Genomic DNA, 20,801 nt, shown 5'->3' on the forward strand with positions numbered 1-20,801 from the left:
GAGCCATGAAAAATGAAATCAGAACTTCAAGCTCAATAGTCCCGAGAGCAGAAAGGTGAAGGGATCAGAGGCATCATCAAGTTAAATCAGTACCTATTTCTGGGCATCCATCTTCCAATTAAGTCAGGGTGGTTTAGTGCTGTGTAATATTGTCTCAGTCTTTTTCTCCTGATTGGAGGGGCTTGGAAAAAAACTCCCATCCATTGACTCTGTCTACACTTCCCGCTGCCTCGGAAAAGTAGTCAGCATAATTAAGGACCCCACGCACCAGGACATTCTCTTTTCCACCTTCTTCCATCGGGGAAAAAGATACTAAAGTTTGAGATCATGAACCAACCGACTCAAGAACAGCTGCTTCCATCAGACTTTTGAATGGACCTACCTCGCACTCAATCGATCTTTCTTTACACCCTAGCTATGAGTGCAACACTACATTCTGCACTCTCTCCCCTCCTTCTCTATGTACGATATGCTTTGTATAGCGTGAAAGAAACTGTATGCTAATGCATGCGACAATAATAAATCAAACCAAATCAAAAATTAGAGACTGGAGTTTAAGGTCTCTGTGTCAACAAAAGGATGAGAGATTTGGGCCTGAAGGAAAGCAGAGGCTAACTTGATAAATAGTTTTGAAATATGGAGGAGAATGGAAAGGACCAGTTGGACTTGTAACAAATGATGAAATAGTGTGGAGGGTCAATGAACAAATGCATTTGCTGAACGTAATTAGGAACAGGGGGTGCTGTTCATGCCACGCTCCCACTGCAGCAGGGTCAGAGAATTTGGAGGCCAGCCAGATCTCCGTTCACTGCAGCAGGATAGCAAAATCCCGCCTGTGTGAACAGTGATAACATTCTGGCTAAAGAGTCTGGGTAGGGCACATCTTAAGAGGAAGCAGATCTCTGACAGGCGTTATGGAGGGAAGATTTCAAGGAGAAAGAGGAAAAGAAAAGAAAGAGAATATCGTTGCTGGGTGGCTGGAAAATTGAAGCAAGGTATATTATAAATGAAAAATTCAGGCACTAGGTGGACAGACTTGGAAAGACTGCCACAAGTCAGGAACCTGCCTTAGCACAGAATGGACCTGATGATGTTGCCAACAAAATAAATATCCACAAGAGATAATTTCCATGTAAAAGGCCTGTCACAAAAGTATCTCTACTTCAATAGGAGAGGGAGGTGGGGAGGCAGAGAGGTTGAGGGAGGGAATTCCAATCCAGCCAGTTGAAGGTACAGTCGCCAATGGTGAAGTGACTACAGGTCAGGAAGAGTGCAACAGGTCAGGAAGAGAGAGGCACAAGCATCTCAAGGGGGCTGCAGGACATTTGAAAATCAAGGTCTTACACAACCAGGAGACACTGCAGACCAGCATAGTATAACATAGCAAAGTGCTTCAAACAGAATCCACCACATGGGGAGAGAAATTAGGACAACTGGCCAAAGGTTTGGATAAAAAGTTAGGTAGTTGGATGTTAATCTATTCAGGGTACTGTAGGCATGTTCTTAAAGGATGGATCAGCCTTTTCTCGTCTGGACTTTGCTAACATTAGATTGGTAGGCTAAGCTTGGTGCAGACAAAGCCAGACATCTCAGTGTCAGCTTTCTGAAATAGCCCAACCCTTTAACAGGCAGATTGTTGTAGACAATGCTGTCATAGTCAACAATCCCACACTTATTTATGAGTCACAATTAGGCTTACATTAAAACTGCAATGATGTTAGTGTGAAAATCCCCTAGTCACCACACTTTGCCTGTCATAGAAACCCTACAGTACAGAAAGCCATTTGGCCCATCGAGTCTGCACCAACCACAATCCCACCCAGGCCCTACCCCCATATCCACCCACTAATCCCTCTAACCTACGCATCTCAGGACACTAAAGGCAATTTTTAGCATGGCCAATCAACCTAACCCACACACCTTTGGACTGTGGGACGAAACTGAAGCACCCGGAGCAAACCCATGCAGACATGAGGAGAATGTGCAAACTCCACACAGACAGTGACCCAAGCCGGGAATCAAACCCAGAGCTGTGAAGCAGCAGTGCTAACCACTGTGTTACCGTGCTACCCTACTGTGCGTCTGTTTGGGTACACTGAGGGAGAACTTAGCTTGGCCATTGCACCTAACCAGCACATCTTTCTGTGGGAGGAAACCCACACTGACGTAAGGAGAACGTGCAAACTCCACACAGACAGTGACCCAAGCCAGGAATTGAACCCAGGTCTGTGGCACAGTGAGACAGTAATGCTAACCACTGTGCCACCTCAATTATCCAACAAAAAAATGACACCCAGCTACATGTCCCGGGAGTCTTCGGGAGCCAAAAAAAAAGACTTCTATTTAATCAAAGCGGTGCTTAATCCCACTGCTCTGGTGGATTTTGAATCTCGTCAAGTGAGGATCAGATTGTATCTTTGTTTCTCCAGCCCAACATTACTCTGAATTCAGACAGTAACAAACTCAATTTCTCCAGCGCATCTGGATGGGTGAAGAAATTTGCTTTCTTTTCTCTGTTGAGCATCTTCTATGGAGACCGGGGCACACACCTCCCTCACTTAAACCAGAAAGAAAGAACAATGAGTGGGATTCTCCGGCTGTTCAGGCAATGGGATTCGCCCTCTCTGGCAGTGGCAGCGGGGCGTGAACAGCTGGAGAATTCCAGCCATTGTTTGCTGCTTTAAGTACAGGTTGCAAATGGAAATTTGGAAAAGTTTTGTTTTGCTTGACACATCTGTCTAAAATGATACAGCCTGGAATTTTCACTAAACTGTGCTGGTTTTGCCGCAACTAATTAAGTTTAAATTTTATTTATTAGTGTCACAAATAGGCTTACATTAATACTACAATGAAGTTGCTGTGGAAAATGCCCTAGTCGCCACACTCCGTTTGGGAGAGTTTAGCATGACCGATGCGAAACCAGCATATCTTTCGGACTGTGGGGGGAATCCGGAGCACCCGGAGAAAACCCACACACACAATCGGCCGCAGGCGAATTTCAAGTGCAAATTATGTTCCGCAAAACCCAGGTGTGGGTGAACGTTTACGCCTGTTTTTAAAAGGGATTGTGCCAGGAGTCAGCCATGTTCACAGAACAGGACACACTCCCCGATTAAGTGAATCATCTTGGTGAGTTTCCACTAATTGTGCTTTTCAAGGGAGCTCTTCCATTTCAATCACTTCTTTTAGACACAAGGGCACTAATGGATACATTTTAAAAGCTTCTGCAAATAATTTATGTTTTGTTTACGAAGTAACTGGAACAGTAAGTAGTCAATGCTTCTGCAGAGTTTTTGTAAGTGATTTTAAAACAAGGTGATGGACTGAACATTGGAAATGCTTACCTTTTTTGCAACTAACTCATTTTCCGTCACATTATTAAAGCTTAGATTTGATCTAATTCATTATTGTCGCATGTACTGGGATACAGTGAAAAGTATTGATTCTTTTGCGCTACACAGACAAAGCATACCATCCGTCGAGAAGGAAAGGAGAGAGTGCAGAATGTAGTGTTACAGTCATAGCTAGGGTGTAGAGAAAGATCAACTTAATATAAAGTATATCCAATCAAAAGTCTGACAGCAGCAGGAAAGAAACTGTTCTTGAGTTACACCAAGTTATTTTTTCTAATTCATTTATGGGATATGGGCATCTCTGGCTAGACCAGCCCATCCCTAATTGCCCCTTGAGAAGGTGGTGGTGAGCTGCCTTCTTGAACCGTTACAATTCCTGAGGTGTAGGTACGCTTACAGTGCTGTTAGAGAGGGAGTTCCAGGAATTTGACCAGTGACAGTGAAGGAATGGCCCTCCCAAGGGGGGCAAGATGACACAGTAGTTAGCACTGCAGCCTCATAGAGACAGGGACCTAGGTTCGATTCCTGGCTTGGGTGACTACCTGTGTGGAGTTTGCACGTTCTCCCTGTGTCTGCACAGGTTTCCTCCGGATCCTCCGGTTTCCTTCCACATCCAAAGATGTCCAGGTTAAATGGAGTAGCCATGCTAAATTGATCCTTGGTGCCCAAGGAAGTGTAGGTTAGCGTGATTAATGGGGTAAATACCTGGGGATAGAGCCTAAGTAAGATGCTCTGTTGGAGAGTTAGTGCAGACGCAATGGGCCAAATGGCCGCCTTCTATACTGTAAGGATTCTGTGAATCTATAAGTCAAATGGTGGGTGACTTGGAGGGGAACACCCCAGGTTCCCACATCTCTGCTGCTCTTATCCTCCTAGGTGTCAGCAGTCATGGGTTTGGAAACTGCTGCCTAAGAAAAGTTAGTGAGTTCCTGCAGTGTATCTTGTAGATGGCACACATGGCAATATATCCAATAATATTTTAAAGGGACTTTTCTAAAGGAAAAATGTCATTGTAGAAAAAAAACGCAATCGTGTTGGTTCATGGCAAATTTTGAAATGGGCGCTACACAAATGAATTTGAATGGGAATTGGTGGGGGGGAAAGATATTGCTTGAAACCTGCGCAATTTTTGAAGTTTTATGTTTATTCATTAGTGTCACAAGTAGGTTTACATTAACACTGCAATGAAGTTACTGTGAAAATCCCCTAGTTGCCACACTCTAGCGCCTGTTTGGGTTAAACTGAGGGAGAATTTAGCATAGCCAATGCACCCTAACCAGTACGTCTTTCGGACTGTGGGAGGAAACCCACACAGACATGGGGAAGAAGGAGCAGACTCTGCACAGACAGTGACCCAAGCCAGGAATGGAACCCAGGTCCCTGGCGCTGTAAGGCAGCAGTGCCTACTGCTGTGCCACTGTGTATATAGGCATGCTAAATTCTCCCTCAGTGTACCCGAACAGGTGCCGGAGCGTGGCGACTGGTAGGTTTTCACAGTAACTTCACTGCGGTGTTAACGTACTTGCGACTAATAAGTAAACTTTTAAAAAAAATTTTGAAGCACATTTGCAGCCGGGACTGAAACCCGACCTTGCTAACTTTAACAAGCTTGTGCAGAGGAGTAAGCTCTTCCCTTCCATTCAGTGTATCGCCACATGTAGAATCCCTGGGTGAAATTAGCTGTGAAAGGTACAACTTTGGAGTTCAGTAAGTCAAAGTGGAAGGAACAAAAGCCATTAGCAGCATGTCAAACACATCCTGGCCCAGCACACAAGACACTCAGACAGATAATTCCAAGCACAGACAAAAGGGCGATCGCCTCTTTTAACTGAAGTGTGTTTGGAGTACAGGTTTAGCCAGGGAAGAGATAAATAATACCATCAAACGGCCTTCTGCACGAGAGCAAATATGACCTTGGCAGCCTAAGTGAAGCACAATATAAAGTATCTCCAGCACAACCATATTAAACTCTGGTCGCATTATCTGTTAGATAAATAAAAATACTGATGGTTTTTATCACTGGCTTATTGCAGGTCTGCGTGATTCTCTCCGCCGCCAGCCCCATCCCCTCCAGATAGAAGCCACTTAGGATCTGTAAAAATGTAGACTCAGGCTCCCAGGTCAAGCTTGCAAATCTGCCGCTTAAGAAGCAATAACGTGGAAGTTATTTTACTCCAACTGATTACTTATTAAGATTTGACGCAGTTACAGCCCGGGGAAAGGCAGATACAAGATCACAAGGGACCGGAGCGGAGGTAGGCCACTCGGCCCATCAAGTGTCTAAAAATTGGTTTTAAACATACACCATGAAAGAAATGACCAAGCCCTCCCATTTTATCCTTACCTAGCGAGGCAAAGAGAATCCACGCATCAAGTTTTCAGGGTATAGTGCAGAAGTGGAATCAAAACTGTCAAAGTGCCTCTGTGTGGCCTTTTTTTAGGTGGCACAATGGTGAGCACTGCTGCCTCACAGCACCAGGGACCAGGGTTCAATTCAGGTGACTTTCTGCGTGGAGTTTGCACATTCTCCCCGTGTCTGCGTGGGTTTCCTCCAAGTGCTCCGGTTTCCTCCCAAAGGTGGACTGAGCTACATTCGCGACCTTTTATAATTCCTTGCGGTCTTGGGCAGAACAGGAGTCTCAAGAACATAAGAACTAGAAGCAGGAGTCCACCATCTGGCCCCTCGAGCCTGCTCCACCGTTCAATAAGATCATGGCTGATCTTTTCGCGGACTCAGCTCCACTTACCCGCCCGCCCACCATAACCCTTAATTCCTTTACCGTTCAAAAATTTATCTATCCTTGCCTTAAAAACATTCAATGAGGTAGCCTCAACTGCTTCACTGGGCAGGGAATTCCACAGATTCACAACCCTTTGTGTGAAGAAGTTCCTCCTCAACTCAGTCCAAAATCTGCTTCCCCTTATTTTGAGGCTATGCCCCTTAATTCCAGTTTCACCTGCTAGTGAAAACAACTTCCCTGCTTCTATCTTATCTATTCCCTTCATAATCTTATATGTTGCTATAAGATCTCCCCTCATTCTTCTGAATTCCAATGAGTATAGCCCCAGTCTACTCAGTCTCTCCTCATAAGCCAATCCTCTCAACTCCGGAATCAACCTAGTGAGTCTCCTCTGCACCCCCTCCAGTGCCAGTATATCCTTTCTCAAGTGAGGAGACCCAAACGGTACACAGTACTCCAGGTGTGGTCTCACCAGCACCTTATACAGCTGCAACATAACCTCGCTGTTTTTAAACTCCATCCCTCTAGCAATGAAGGACAAAATTCCATTTACCTTCTTAATTACCTGCTGCACCTGCAAACCAACTCCTTGAGATTCCTGCACAAGGACACCCAGGTCCCTCTGCACAGCAACATGCTGCAATTTTTTACCATTTAAATAATTGTCCATTTTGCTGTTATTCCTAACAAAATGGATGACCTCACATTTACCAACATTGTAGTCCATCTGCCAGACCCTTGCCCACTCACTTAGATTATTTATATCACTTTGCAGAATTTCAGCATCCTCTGCACACTTTGCTCTTCCTGCTATCTTAGTCTCATCTGTGAATTCTGACACACTACACTTGGTCCCCAACTCCAAATCAATATGTAAATTGTAAACAATTGCCCAACATGACCTGCCCTTTATGAACCCATGCTGCGTCTTACCAATGGGACAATTTACATCCAGGTATCTCGCTATTTCTTCCTTGATGATAGATTCAAGCATTTTCCCTACTGTAAAAGTTAAGCTAACCGGCCTATAGTTACCTGCTTTTTTTATACAGTGGCGTCACATTTGTTGTTTTCCAGTCTGCGGGAACGACCCCAGAGTCCAGCGAATTTTGGTAAATTACCGCTAGTGCATTTGCTATTTCTCCCGCCGTCTTTTTTATTAACCTGGGATGCATTCCATCAGGACCAGGAGACTTGTCTACCTTTAGGCCCATTAACTTGCCCAACACTACCTCTTTTGTGATAACAATAGCTTCTAGGTTCTTACCTGCCATAGCCTTCCTGTCACCAATTTTTGGAATGATATTTGTGTCTTCCATTGTGAAGACCGACACAAAATACCTGTTCAATGCCTCAGTCATTCTCTCACTTCCAGTTATTACATCCCCCTTCTCGTCCTCTAAGGACCAATGTTTACCTTCATCACTCTTTTTTGTTTTCTAGCCATACCAAGCTGCGATACAACCAGAAAACATGCTTTCTATGGAGCATCTGTAAAATTTGGTCAGAGTCATAGCTGACATGCCAAATTTCCTGAGTTAATTTGACTTGCTGGTCATGAACCTAAAGTAACTTTTCTGGAATTTCTCGCATTCTCCAATGTTCATTGATTGGAAATTAACAATATTAGTTTCCCTGACATTGTACAGAGTCCGTTAAGGAGCAGAATGTGGTTTGTACGTTATCCTCTCTTCTGCTAACATTTTTCCGTTTTCCTCTTCCAAATCGGTGCCAACCTCTCGTTGGGGTTCAGCTCCAAGGGTGTGTCGCGACCTCATTCACATAACCAACATTCACATTTGACCCCTGGCAACCACAACCTGCATTTATGTATCACCTTAAATGTGATCAAACCATCCCAAGTCGCATTTATCAGACCAGGCGTGATCAGACAAAGGGTGGCACGGTCGTTAGCACTGCTGTCTCGCAGCGTCAGGGACCTGGGTTCAGTTCCCAACTTGGATCACTGACTGTGTGGAATCTGCACGTTCTCCCCGTGTCTGCATGGGTTTCCACTGGATGCACCAGTTTCCTCCCACAGTCTGAAAGACGTGCTGGTTAGTACATTGATCTGAACAGGTGCCGGAGCGTGGCGATTACAGGAATTTCATAGTAACTTCATTGCAGTGTTAATGTAAGCCTTACTTGTGACTAATAAATAAACTTTACATTTTTGATGTTCCAATCAGGGAGGGAGATATTAGGGCAGGTGACCAAAAAGCTGGGTCAATGATTTGATTTCGATTTCTTATTGTCACATGTTAACATCCAGTGAAAAGTACTGTTTCTTGCACGCTATACAAAGGGTACCTTTCATAGAGAAGGAAACGAGAGAGTGCAGCATGTAATGTTAGAGTCAGAGCTAGGGTGTAGAGAAAGATCAACTTAGTGCAAGGTAGGTCCATTCTGAAGTCTGACAGCAGCAGGGAAGAAGGTTTTTTTCAGTTGGTTGGTATGTGACCTCAGACTTTTGTATCTTTTTCGTGACGGAAGAAGGTGGTAGGGAGAATGTCCAGCGTGCGTGGGGTCCTTAGTAATGCTGGCAGCAAGAAATGCTCCCTCTGTCCTCTCATGTGCCCATACAAAGACCCCGAGGCATGATCTTGTCCTGGCCAACATTCTTCCCTCAATCGACATCACAAATCTGGCCTTCTCACATTGGTGTTTGTGGGAGCTTGCTGTGCACAAATTGACCGCCTTGATTCCCACACTGCAACGATGGCTTGGGTGGGATCGTGGTTGGTGCAGACTCGATGGGCTGAATGGCCTCCTTCTGCACTGTAGGGATTCTATGAAATGTTGGCTCTGTTCTCTCCCTCCAGATGCTGTCAGAGCTGCTGAAATTTTCCAACATTTTCTGGGTTCTGATTTACAGACTTGCGGTCCAAGCAAGGGCTTGTTAACTTTCCACAACAAATCAACAGGCCAGAAACAGTTCCAACCCAACCCAGGGAAGATGACTCATTTTCGGGTCTCTGCAACCAGGATATTTAGAATATAAATTCAATTTGTTTCCTGCCCTGGAATGTAAACCTAACTAAGCATTTTATTTGGTAGAAAGTACTAATTAACTTTCAGATTAATGTTAATTGGAGCTGAACAATAAATTGCTGGAACCTTTGATTGTGCTAATGGAGGTCCAGACTGTGCTTACTCTGAACAATTTACATTCAAACGGTCCACAGTTCAGTGATAAAGAGCAGTAAATGATGATGCAACATTTTTAAACAACCTTCAGGATCAACACAAAATATTCATTAAGGAACGGTGCCCAATATATTGCCTCAAATCATTCTCGCCCACTGACACCGTAATGTCCTTTCTGTCGCCTCGCCTTTAGCACAAATGCAGATTGTTCCCAGGACTCCCAAGAACCATCGATACCACCTGCAGAATTTTCCGGGGATCACAAAGTGTTTGTGCAGAGAAGCCATAAGTCAGGCGCTGACAACTCGAAACTCTTAGTGCGTGCCTGTGTCACTAGGCACCACTTTGCGAAGCGGATGATGAATGAGGCACGACTTGGTTCCATATATGTCCCCATCTTCCACGAAACGGGGCTGGGACGACAGGGGAAGGAATCCATCAAATGAAATATTCATTGAGTGGCCGAGTTGTGCCTCTCCGCAACTGGTGCAGTGCTGTTGTTATTTTAAGGCACCTCCAGCCATGTCTTCTTTCTTATCAGGAGCTTGGCAATCTCTTGTTCTCTTTCATTAACTTGATGTGAAGGGGGCTCTTGAGTTCAACACCAACTCTGACAGATCTTTACAAGCCGCAGCTCCGATATTTGCTGCGTTAATGTCATCATTGTCGTTTGTCAGCATTTATTTTACTTTTTACTTCTCTCCCCCCCACAAGCCCTGCCTTGTGACTCAGACAGCTTTTGTTGACAAATTGTCCTAATGGAGTGGCCCACTTAATTCTGATCAGCCACAGTGTCACTGCGCTGTAAGGTAACCTCTCTGAGAGCATGCAGGCTAGATAAAGAGGCTGGGGAATAGAAGAGCGAGTTCTCCACTGGCGGTAGAGCTCGTTTTATGGCTTCATCATCCATCAGCAAGCAGAGAGAGTGAGAGTGCTCGAAAGAGAAGGGAGAGTGAATGTTGATGGGTGGCACAGCCGTTAGCACTGCTGCCTCACAGCGCCAGGGACCCGAGTTCGATTCCTGGCTCGGATCACTGCCTGTGCAGACTCTGTACATTCTCCCCATGTCCACGTGGGTTTCCTCCGGGTGCTCTGGTTTCCTCCAACAGTCCGAAAGATGTGCAGATTAGGTGGATTGGCCAGGCTAAGCTGCTCCTCAATGTCAGGAGGACTAGCTAGGGTAAATGCATGGGGTTACGAGGACAGAACTTGGGTGGGATTGTGGTCAGTACAGGCCCAATGGGCCAAATGGCCTCCTTCTGCACTGTAGGGATTCCTGTTAAGTTTCCAGCTGGCTTGACATGGCAAGACTTTATCAAGAGGTTCCTTCAGTTTCTGAACATGCACCCACTTCAAAGGTCTCAACTAACATCAATGTGTTCAATAAATCTCGGTTCCTTCACTGGTGTTGGAAGAGAAGAGATGAGGTAAGGGGGTAAGTGATGGTAAACTGGAGAATTGTTTCTTTTACATACTGAGGAGTGTCAGGTTCAACTCCCATGGCTGCTGTTCTGGCAGGTATTGTGAAAGCTGACTTTGCAGATTACCAGCTCAAATCAGACTCAGGAATTTGCAGAATGCTTTTCATCCGATTTTACAGTCACTGCTTAAAACGTTGCAGCGAATGGCACCGCGTAACATCGCGTCTCACAGGACCTGCCACTGATTCAAGTCATCACCTACACCAGACGAAAATTTTCCCAAGTGGGGGAGACGGGAAGGCGGATGAGGGAAACGCTCAAATAAAGCTTCAACATTCTCGAACAAATCTCTTTTAATCAGCTTTTAAATCAAGTGACTTCCATCGCCACCCGGTAACACCCCCTCTGGCCCTCAAAGCATGCATCGCCATGATTCCATTAACCTTTAACTTGCCCTGTCAGGGTTTGCAAATCAAGTGCAGCTTAGAAAATCCGACATTTCAATGAGCAGCACTTGGAGCTCTGCTGGCTAACTTGTGCCCGACTAAAAAACATTAAAGGAAGATACACCGCTATGTTTGATCGATGGAGATTAATGTCGTGGTTATAATGAAGTTAACCAAGCTCCTTGTCCACTCAAACGAAAGCAAAATATCGCAGAGTCTGGAAATCACTTTGCGGAACACCTTTGCTGTGTCTGTAGACACGATCCCAACCTTCTTGTCACTTGCCATTTCAATTACACACCTTGCTCTCATGCCCACAGGGTGGCACAGTGATTAGCACTGCTGTGTCACAGCCCCAAGGACCCGGGTTCGATTCCCGGCTCGGGCCACTGTCTGTGCGGAGTTTGCAATTTCTCCTCGTGTCTGCGTGGGTTTCCTCCGGGTGCTCCGGTTTCCTCCCACAGTCCGAAAGACGTGCTGGTTAGCTGCATTATCCGTGCTAAGTTCTCCCTCAGTATACCCGAACAGACGCCGGAGTGTGGCGACCAGGGAATTTTCACAGTAACTTCATTGCGGTATTAACGTAAGCCTACTTGTGACACTAATAAATAAACTTTAAACGAAACCATGCCTGTCCTCAGCTGGCTGCAATGCTCCTGTGATGCCCAGCGCAAACTGGAGGAACAACACTTCATCTTCTCATTAGGCACATCACAGCCTCCGGGGCTCATCATTGAGTTCAATAACTTTACACTGTGAACCTTCACCTTCACTGTGACCCTCCCCAAGCGTCCACCCTCCCTTTACAAAATGGCCAGAAGAAAACAGCAGACCTGAGGATTGGGAGCAGTTTAGAATTCGGCAAGGAAGGACAAATGGATTGATCAAGAAGCAGAAAACAGAGTAAGAGAGTAAACAAAGTCCTTGAACTCTGTCCTGAACCACACGGTGCGTGTTTCTACACCACGTGTACTGCAATGGTTCAAAAAGGCAGCACTGTCTTATACACAATTACAGATGGGCGATAAATGATATGTAACAAACTTAATCAGGCAATTGAGGTGCGGCTGATTGAATATGAACTCCCTGATTAAGGGCCAATCAGGGAGCTTCTTGCTTTGTATTTAACCAGGCGTGTTCTACTCTCTGTTCTCCCTATTCTCTCATGCTCACGTGTAGCTTCTTTTGAAAATATTTAATCCATTTGCATCAACCAGATCCTGTGGTGGAGAGTTCCACATTCAAACAATTCTGTGTGACAAAATTTCTCCTTACTGTAATCGAGTTAATGTGACCTTGTATTTAGGGTCCCTAGTTTTAGGTCCTCCCAGAACTGGAAACGTTCTCTCCACAGATACCTGTCTCTCCTGGCTACAACACGCAATCAGAGTTCAGGTATAGAATATAAAGATATGATTCTGTCGCATGGTGGGATCACATTTCAAATACTGCACTGTATTCTGTTCTGAGCTCCCCAGTTTGGGAAGGATGCACTGCTGTTACAGGATCCACTCTGCCCCAGGTTCAAATCCCACCACTGCAGATGGTGGAATTTGAATTCAATAAAAAATAGAATTAAGAATCTATTGATGACTGTGAAACCATTATCGATGGTTGGAAAAACCCATCTGGTTCACTAATGTTCTTTAGGGAAAGGAAATCCTTATCTGGTCTGGCCTACATGTGACTCCAGAGCCACAGCAACGTGGTTAACTCTCTGAAATGGCCGAGCATGCCACTCAGCTCAAGGGTAAATAGAATTGGGCAGTAAATGCTGACCAACCAGCGGTGCCCACATCCCATAAGTGAATAAAAAATTCACCAAGGTGATACTCAAGATGAAAAGCGAGAGCTACTGATATTGACTGAGAAGTTGGGCGGCATGGTAGCACAGTGGTTAGCACTGCTGCTTCACAGCTCTAGGGTCCCGGGTTCAATTCCCGGCTCAGGTCAGTGTCTGTGTAGAGTTTGCACATTCTCCTCATGTCTGCGTGGGTTTCCTCCGGGTACTCCGTTTTCCTCTCTCAGTCCAAAGATGCGCGGGTTAGGTTGATTGGCCATGCTAAGAAATTGCCCCTTAGTATCCAGGGGTGCAAAGGTTAGAGGGATTAGTGGATATAATATGTAGGTATGTGGGGGTAGGGCCTGGGTGGGATTGTGTTCGGTGCAGACTCGATGGGCCAAAGGGCATCTTTCTGCACTGTAGGGCTCTATGATTCTAAGTTTGATGGATTAAATGGACAGTTCTTATTCCTGAGTGTCCTGGTCTCTGGAATCAGAGAGAACTGCTCCAGTTATGCACCAATGTTTGGTTGAGATCGGTGAAATAAATTAAAGACCAGAAATAAATTCTGGCTGAGGTACATGGTACAATTTCAATGGGCAAATATAATGGCTTGGAGATATTGTATAATCTCAGTGAGAGCGAGCTAGTTGCTCTGGAGCTTAATGGAGATCCAGACCTCTTGGGCAGTTTCATGCAATCAGTATTGACTCAAACTGCATTCCACGTGTAAGTGGACACTGTACATTTACATAACATGGAAGGTCAATTGTACATAATCTATGTTTGGGATAGATGTAGTGTGTATCACAGAATCCTACAGTACAGAAGAAGGCCATTTGGCCCATCGAGTCTGCACCGACCACAATCCTACCCAGGCCCCATCTCCATAACCCCATACATTTACCCTAGCTAGTCCCCTTGACACTAAGGGGCAATTCAGCATGGCCAATCCACCCAACCCGCTCATCTTTGGAGTGTGGGAAGAAACCGGAGCACCCGGAGGAAACCCACACAGACAACGGGGAGAACTGGAGCAGTTCTCTCTGATTCCACAGACCAGGACACTCAGGAACAAGAATTGTCCATTTAGTCCATCAAACTCCGCACAGACAGTGACCCAGAGCCGGGAATCGAACCTAGGTCCCTGGCGCTGTGAGACAGCAGTGCTCAGCACTTTGCCACCGTGCCGCCCCAAGCTTAGGGAGGCAGGCAGCCAGAACTCTTTGACTAGATATCAGAATCAGAGGACGAATCTTTCCAAAGAAACATGAATAATGTAACACTATAATTATCACTTGATACATGCTAAATCAGTGTCACAGTTAACTTCTGCAGAGAGCTGGAGAATCCCAAGTTTCCTGACCTGATTTTCTAATAAATTGTGGCTCTTTCAAGACCTTTGATGTTACATTTATTTTTAGGTTTAGAAAGCTGAAGAGAAGTCCTTTATGTGGAATCATCATCGGATCTGTGCAAAGGATAATCTACACTCCTCGCAGTGTAACACTTACGATAGATTTCAGCCCTTGGGTCTCCAACAGCTTCAGGGAGGTCTCATAGCAGTTTCTCAGCTGACGTTTAAGACGCTCATCACAATTCCCTCTTGCTACAGGTCCCACGGTGTGAATGACATCTAAAAAACAAGAAAAGAACAAAGATTTTCAGTTAGGATCATGCAGCAGAGCAAGAGGCCACTTGGCCCCTCATGTCAGCGCCCTTTCCAACCATTACCCAATCCCTCTTGAACCTAAAAGCTTGGCAACAAGGAAAACATGGAATAATAAAATGTTTTTTTTCCCCATCAATCATTACATTGGTACATCCAACATTTTTAAATTCCTTCACAGGGCGTGGGCATTCCTGGCTAGGCCAGCATTTATTGTCCATCCCTAATTGCCCTTGAGAAGGTGGTAGTGAGCTGCCTTCTTGAATGGCTGCAGTCCGTGTGGAGTAGGCGCACACACACCAGGTGCTGTTAGGGAGGGAGCTCCAGGATTTTCACCTTGCCACATCAAAGGAATAGCAAGACAGTTCCAAGTCAGGAGAGTGACATGGAGGGGAATTTTCAGATGATGGTGTTTCTTTTTTGTTATTCATTCGTGGAACATGGGCATTGCCCATCTGAAGTTGCCCTTGGTCAGAGGGCATAAGAACATAAGAAATAGGAGCAGGAGTAGGCCATCTAGCCCTTCGAGCCTGCCCTGCCATTCAATAAGATCATGGCTGATCTGAAGTGGATCAGTTCCACTTTCCCGCTTTCTCCCCATAACCCTTAATTCCCCTGTCCATCAAAAACCTATCTACCCGTGACTTAAATATATTTAGCGAGGTAGCCTCCACCATTTCAACAGGCAGAGAATTCCAGAGATTCACCACCCTTTGAGTGAAGAAGTTCCTCCTCAACTCTGATCTAAACTGCGCCCCCCTTATCTTGAGGCTGTGCCCTCTAGTCCTGCTATCCTTTCTAAGCAGGAAGAATCTCTCTACCTCTATCCTATCCATCCCCTTCGTAATCTTATACGTCTCAATAAGATCCCCCCTCATCCTTCTAAACTCCAATGAGTACAGACCCAGTCTGAGTTGAGAGTCACCACATTGCCGAGGCTCTGGAGGTACATATAGGCCAGACCAGGTAAGGACAATAGATTTCCTTCTCTAAAGGACATTAGTGAACCAGATGGAGTTTTCCAAACATTCGACAATGGTTCCATGGTCATCAGCAGATTCTTAATTCCAGATATATTTTGTTGAATTCAAATCTCGCCATCTGCTGTGGCGGGATTCGAACCCGGGTCCCCAGAACATTAGCTGAGTTTCTGGATTAATAGTCTGGCGATAATACCACTAGGCCATCCCCATACCAATATAATTTGTCATGCACCTTGCTGGGCATATGAACTGACTGCAGTGAGGACAACAGGAATCTTTAGAGAATGGCTGGATTAGCAAGATCTCCCTTAACATATGAGATTTAAGGATTGAGAAGAAAAGTGGAAAAATGGTTTGAGGAGGAGGGTAAATTTGAGGTCAAGTCAGGTACAGAAAGAGAAATAAAGAGGGAAGGTTTGACGGAGAGAGAGAAAGGGAAATTCAACATTTTTAAAATCTCAAACAATGTGCAGGAATGACATTGAAGATTTTTTAATTGCTCCTACTTTGCATCAGAAAGGCACTGCATGAACAATTATCACGTCATAAAAAAGGGAATTTATGTTCTTAATTGAAGGAGTTAACTTGCTCCGGTAAACCTAATGGGCAATAAATGTACTAATCCAACAAGCTCTTAAAAATAACGGTCAGGTTAAGGGAGAGATATTGGGGGCAATTCTCCCAGCGTTGCAGGCTGGGAGATATCAGCGGAGGCCATTCAGCAGGCTCCCCGCTGGGCGCCATGGCCTCTGTGCGCCTTCAGCTCCATGTTTTTTTGCAGTCATCATCAGCTGAGTGCCGAATATCGGCTTGGGGCTGAGTTAAATATTTAAACCTCAATTTACATTTCATTAGTGGGCCCAGGACTGAAGTCTACGGGCCAGCTAGCATCACCCCCCCCCAACGGCCAGCAGTGGTTCACTCTGCTCCCACAAATGGGGAACAGGTGGCCGACCCCACTGGAGGGGACAAAGGCCATGGAGGCCCCCACCCCTCCCCGCCCCAGGAGGTCAGGGATAAGGAGTTGGGGTGTCCCCTGAGCATTGCCAGTCTGGCAGTGCCAGCCTGGATCCCTGACACTGCCCAGGGAGCAAACAGGCACTTCCTTTGAGGCACCCTGGCATGGCCCACTGGGCATCGGGGCAGGGCCTATAGGGGGCCAATCAATGTGGATAGGGGGTTCCCACTGCCACACCGCATTGGGATTGGCAGCAGAGGGAAGGAAAATGGCAATCGGGGCTGGCCATCCGGGTTGGGATGGGGGTCAGAATGTTGGTAATGTTGGTATAAATCAACCAGCAAATGCTGGAAATGTGCAACTCACAGCATTTCTTTCAATCCCGTGGGTTTGCCCACTGATTTATACATTAATCACTTTACCACACCATTATTCCCCCTTAATATTTCAGGCCCAGTAAGCTTTCAGCTGAAAAGAAATGATGTTTTGCAATAATGTATTACTGTTCTTCGACAGGCAAGCTTTATACATTCCATTAGCCTCTTTAATAGAGAATTTGATTAGAGTATTGACAGTGTCATTTGTATTAACAAAAACAGATGTATTAATGAATTCTCTACAGTAACTCTTGCAGGAGCTGGTTCCTACACATTAAATGTTCTCACTGCTGAAGTCTTATATATGTCAGCTATTTGTGGAGAATGATGGTTTTGCAGCCAGATCAGGCAGATACAGGAGGATGCCATTCAGCCCGTCGAGCCTGTTCCGTCATTCATTGCAATCATGGCTGATCTGCAAACTAATTCCATATAGCTCCCTTTGTCCCATATCCATTAACACCTAAATATCCAGCAATCTCAGATTTAAAATGAATAACTCAAACAGCAACCACTAATGGAAGAGAGTGCTAAACTTTTGTCTTTCTTGACACCGCAGTGGTTAGCACTGTGGCCTCACAATGCCAAGGACCCGGGTTCAGTTCCTGGCTTGGGTCACCGTCGATGTAGAGTTTTTATGTTCTCCCTGTTTCTGCATGGGTTTCCTCCGGGTGCTCCGGTTTCCTCCAACAGTCCGAAAGACGTCCTAGTTAGGTGGATTGCCCATGCTAAATTCTCTCTCAGTGTACCCAGACAGGTGCTGGAGTGTGGCAACTAGGAGATTTTCACAGTAACTTCATTGCAGTGTTATGTAAGCCCACTTGTGACACTAATAAATAAACTTAAAAATAACTTCACTCCTGAAAGACTTTGCTATTGGGCACCAAGGAAAATAACCAAACGGAAAGACATAGGAACTGAAGGAGACTGTTCAACCCCTTCAATCTGTTTTGTTTGCTATTAATAAGATCAAAATGATCTGCTTCCTAACTGCATTTACCCACCCTGGGTCCATATTATCTTCATAGAAACATAGAAAATAGAAGCAGGAGGAGGCCATTCCGCCCATTGAGCCTGTTCCACCATTCACTTTGATCATGGCTGATCTTCCCCTTCATATAAGGTTTATTTATTTATTAGTGTCACAAGTAGGCTTACATTAACACTGCAAAGAAGTTACTGTAAAAATCCCCTAGTCGCCACACTCCGACACCCTGTTCCGGTAAATGCACCCTAACCAGCACGTCTTTCAACCATGGAAGAAACCGGAGCACCCGGAGGAAACCCACACAGACACGGAGAGAACGCGCAAACTCTGCACCGACAGTGACCCAAACCAGGAATCGAACTTGGGTCCCTGTCGCTGTGAGGCAGCAGTGCTAACCACTGTGCCACCGTGCTGCAGTATAAAGTTAAATAAAAGTTTGTGTTAATCAACAATTTAGCCCCCAGCTTTATCTGCAAATCCAGAACCACGAAAACCCCAATTCCAGGAACCACAATGATGATAACACATGGTGGCAGCGGGGAAGCAGAACAGAAGGAGCAACAGGTGAAGAGCCCAGCGACTGGAAGAAGCAGCAAGAGAACAACAAGAACAGTGTGGGAGAATCTTCAACTAACCAGTAAAGGGCACAGAATAAATCCTACCTTTACCAGAGTGCTTCAACCACATGGATTGAGGCCTGGATTGAGTCAAGAAGTGGCAGAACTGACATTGTAGATTGATCAGGTACAGAACAGCATCAGAATTAGCAGAGAAGACTGGCAACGGAACAGATCAGTATCTTACTATATGCCAGAGGCAGTGATGCAGACAATGTAATGTTCAGACAGGACCTGAACACAGACACACAGCACATGAAGAAGTTATCAAGACCGTTGATACCCATTTTAGCCTTTGACACAACACCATTACAGAGACAGCAAAATTCAATTGGAGCACCCATAGGCTGGGAGATCACACGGAGAGTTCGAACTCTGTACAACGTCAGAGATCGATGAGAACAAGGCCAGGGAGATTGGTGAAACCACCCTGAGGCTTATTTCTGAACCAGAGATGCGGGCAGAGAATTCTGGGGAGAACTGAAGGATAATGTGTGCAGTATTTATTAAAGCCAGATGCTTGGGGAGGTGGGGGGGAGGTGGGGGGGGGATGTAGTGTAAAGGGTTAATGTTAACATGTGAACATCATCAGTGACGTAGAGGAGACAATGGCCCAGTGGTACCATTGCTAGACTATTAATCCAGAATTTCGGCTGATATTCTCGGAACCCAGATTCAAATCCCGCCACAGCAGATAGTAGAATTTAAATTCGATAAAAAATATCAGGAATTAAAAATGATCGTGAAACCACTGTCGATTGTCGTATAAACCCATCTGGTTCACTAATGCCCTTCCTTTAGGGAAGGAAATCTGCTAGGCTATTTCAGAGGGCAGGACTCTCGATTTCCCTCTGAAATAACCCAGCAAGCCACTCAATTGTCAAGAAGGCACCTCCTCAAGAGTAATTAGGGATGGGCAATAAATGCTGGCCAGCCAACAACACCCATGTTCCACAAATGAACAAAAATACACAAAAAATGACAACAGAACTTGGAGAGAGATATTTCCATGTAGAACTGTATGGAGTTAGCCTAATGTCCAATAAAACTGCTTAACCTCCAGCATAATGTGAAATATGGATCCATGACCTAAAACAATGATAACAGGAATCTATTTGGTTCCAGGTTGAAAATGATTGATTGATTTAACATCTACTGCTTTTTGCGTAAGACAGTTCTGCATTTCTGCTCCCTCCTGTGCAATAGCCTGCTTTGGTGTACCACTGACCCTGAACAAGATTATCCTGTAAGCTTTGCTGCATGCCCTCGGCATATAGCTGTGGTTCCGTGGTAGCATTCTAGCCTCTGAATCACAAGGTTGCTGGTTCAAGTCCCACCTGAGCCTGGATTTTCCAGGCACCTCCCCACCCCACCGCCGTCTTCAGTGATGTAGGGGAGGTGATGGCCTCGCAGTATTATTGTTAGACTGTTAATCCAGAAAGTCAGCTGCTAGAAGACATACCAGTGTATGAGCAGAGCTGCTCACCATTGGATGCCAGCAGGATATTCTGATCCTGCCGAAGTCCATGATATTTTATCCGGTTCACCCACCCTACCACCAGGGAACCCTGCCTGTGGTGTGGCTGGAAGATCCTGCCAGTGGGAAGGGCTGGAAAATCCTGCAAAAGTCAAGGCTGACAGTCCCACTGTAGGAGGGAATGCTGCGCTGTCAGAGGTGCTATCTTTCTGGTGGGATGTCTGACCCGTTCAGTAGCATAAAAGACCTCATGGTATTGTTTAATTCTTGTGTGTTGTTGCATCCAAGATTGAGTTTGTCGTAGCGACGATCACTGAGGGAGTCAAAGTCGGCAAGGGTTAGTGCAGGCAGGAATGTGGAACCACAATCAAATCAGCCGTGATCCTATCAAATGGTGAAGCCGGCTCGAGGGGCTGAATAGTTACTCCTGGTCTTAATTCTTGTGTTCACTCATCAGGTCACTCAGTGAGTTATAGGATAGATCATTTCATACTAATGATGGTGTCCCTGTCAAGAAGGAGATAATGTAAGTGAATAAGTCCAATTCCATCTGAATGAAATCTGGGTTGGTTCATTGGTCTAGCGGTATGTTTCTCGCTTAGGGTAGTTATAATCAGAGGTACTTGCGAGGGATCCCGGTTTCAAATCCCGGGCGAGCCCTTTGCTGCTGTTTCCTATTGGCCAAGTGGCAGGTATTGTTCATTTAATGGGCGGCACAGTGGTCAACACTGCTGCCTCACAGCTCAAAGGAACCAGGTTCGATTCCCGGCTTGGGTCACTGTCTGTGCGGACTCTGCACGTTCTCACCGTGTCTGGGGGATTTCCTCTAGGTGCTCCAGTT

The 20,801-nt window shown here is 45.5% G+C and overlaps 1 protein-coding gene across 2 annotated transcripts in view; it reads right to left on the reverse strand.

The window, feature by feature from the left end:
- macrod2 (mono-ADP ribosylhydrolase 2) overlaps positions 1-20,801 on the reverse strand; it is an 855,710-nt gene that overhangs the window by 274,436 nt on the left and 560,473 nt on the right. For both annotated transcript variants that reach the window (XM_080200007.1, XM_080200006.1), the window contains exon 7: positions 14,406-14,527. In XM_080200007.1, the coding sequence (XP_080056133.1) occupies positions 14,406-14,527 (122 nt within the window). The remainder of the gene's footprint in view (positions 1-14,405; positions 14,528-20,801) is intronic.

This window comes from Carcharhinus amblyrhynchos, chromosome 12 (genome assembly GCF_965287045.1).
Source record: "Carcharhinus amblyrhynchos chromosome 12, sCarAmb.v2.hapA, whole genome shotgun sequence".
NCBI lineage: Eukaryota > Metazoa > Chordata > Chondrichthyes > Carcharhiniformes > Carcharhinidae > Carcharhinus > Carcharhinus amblyrhynchos.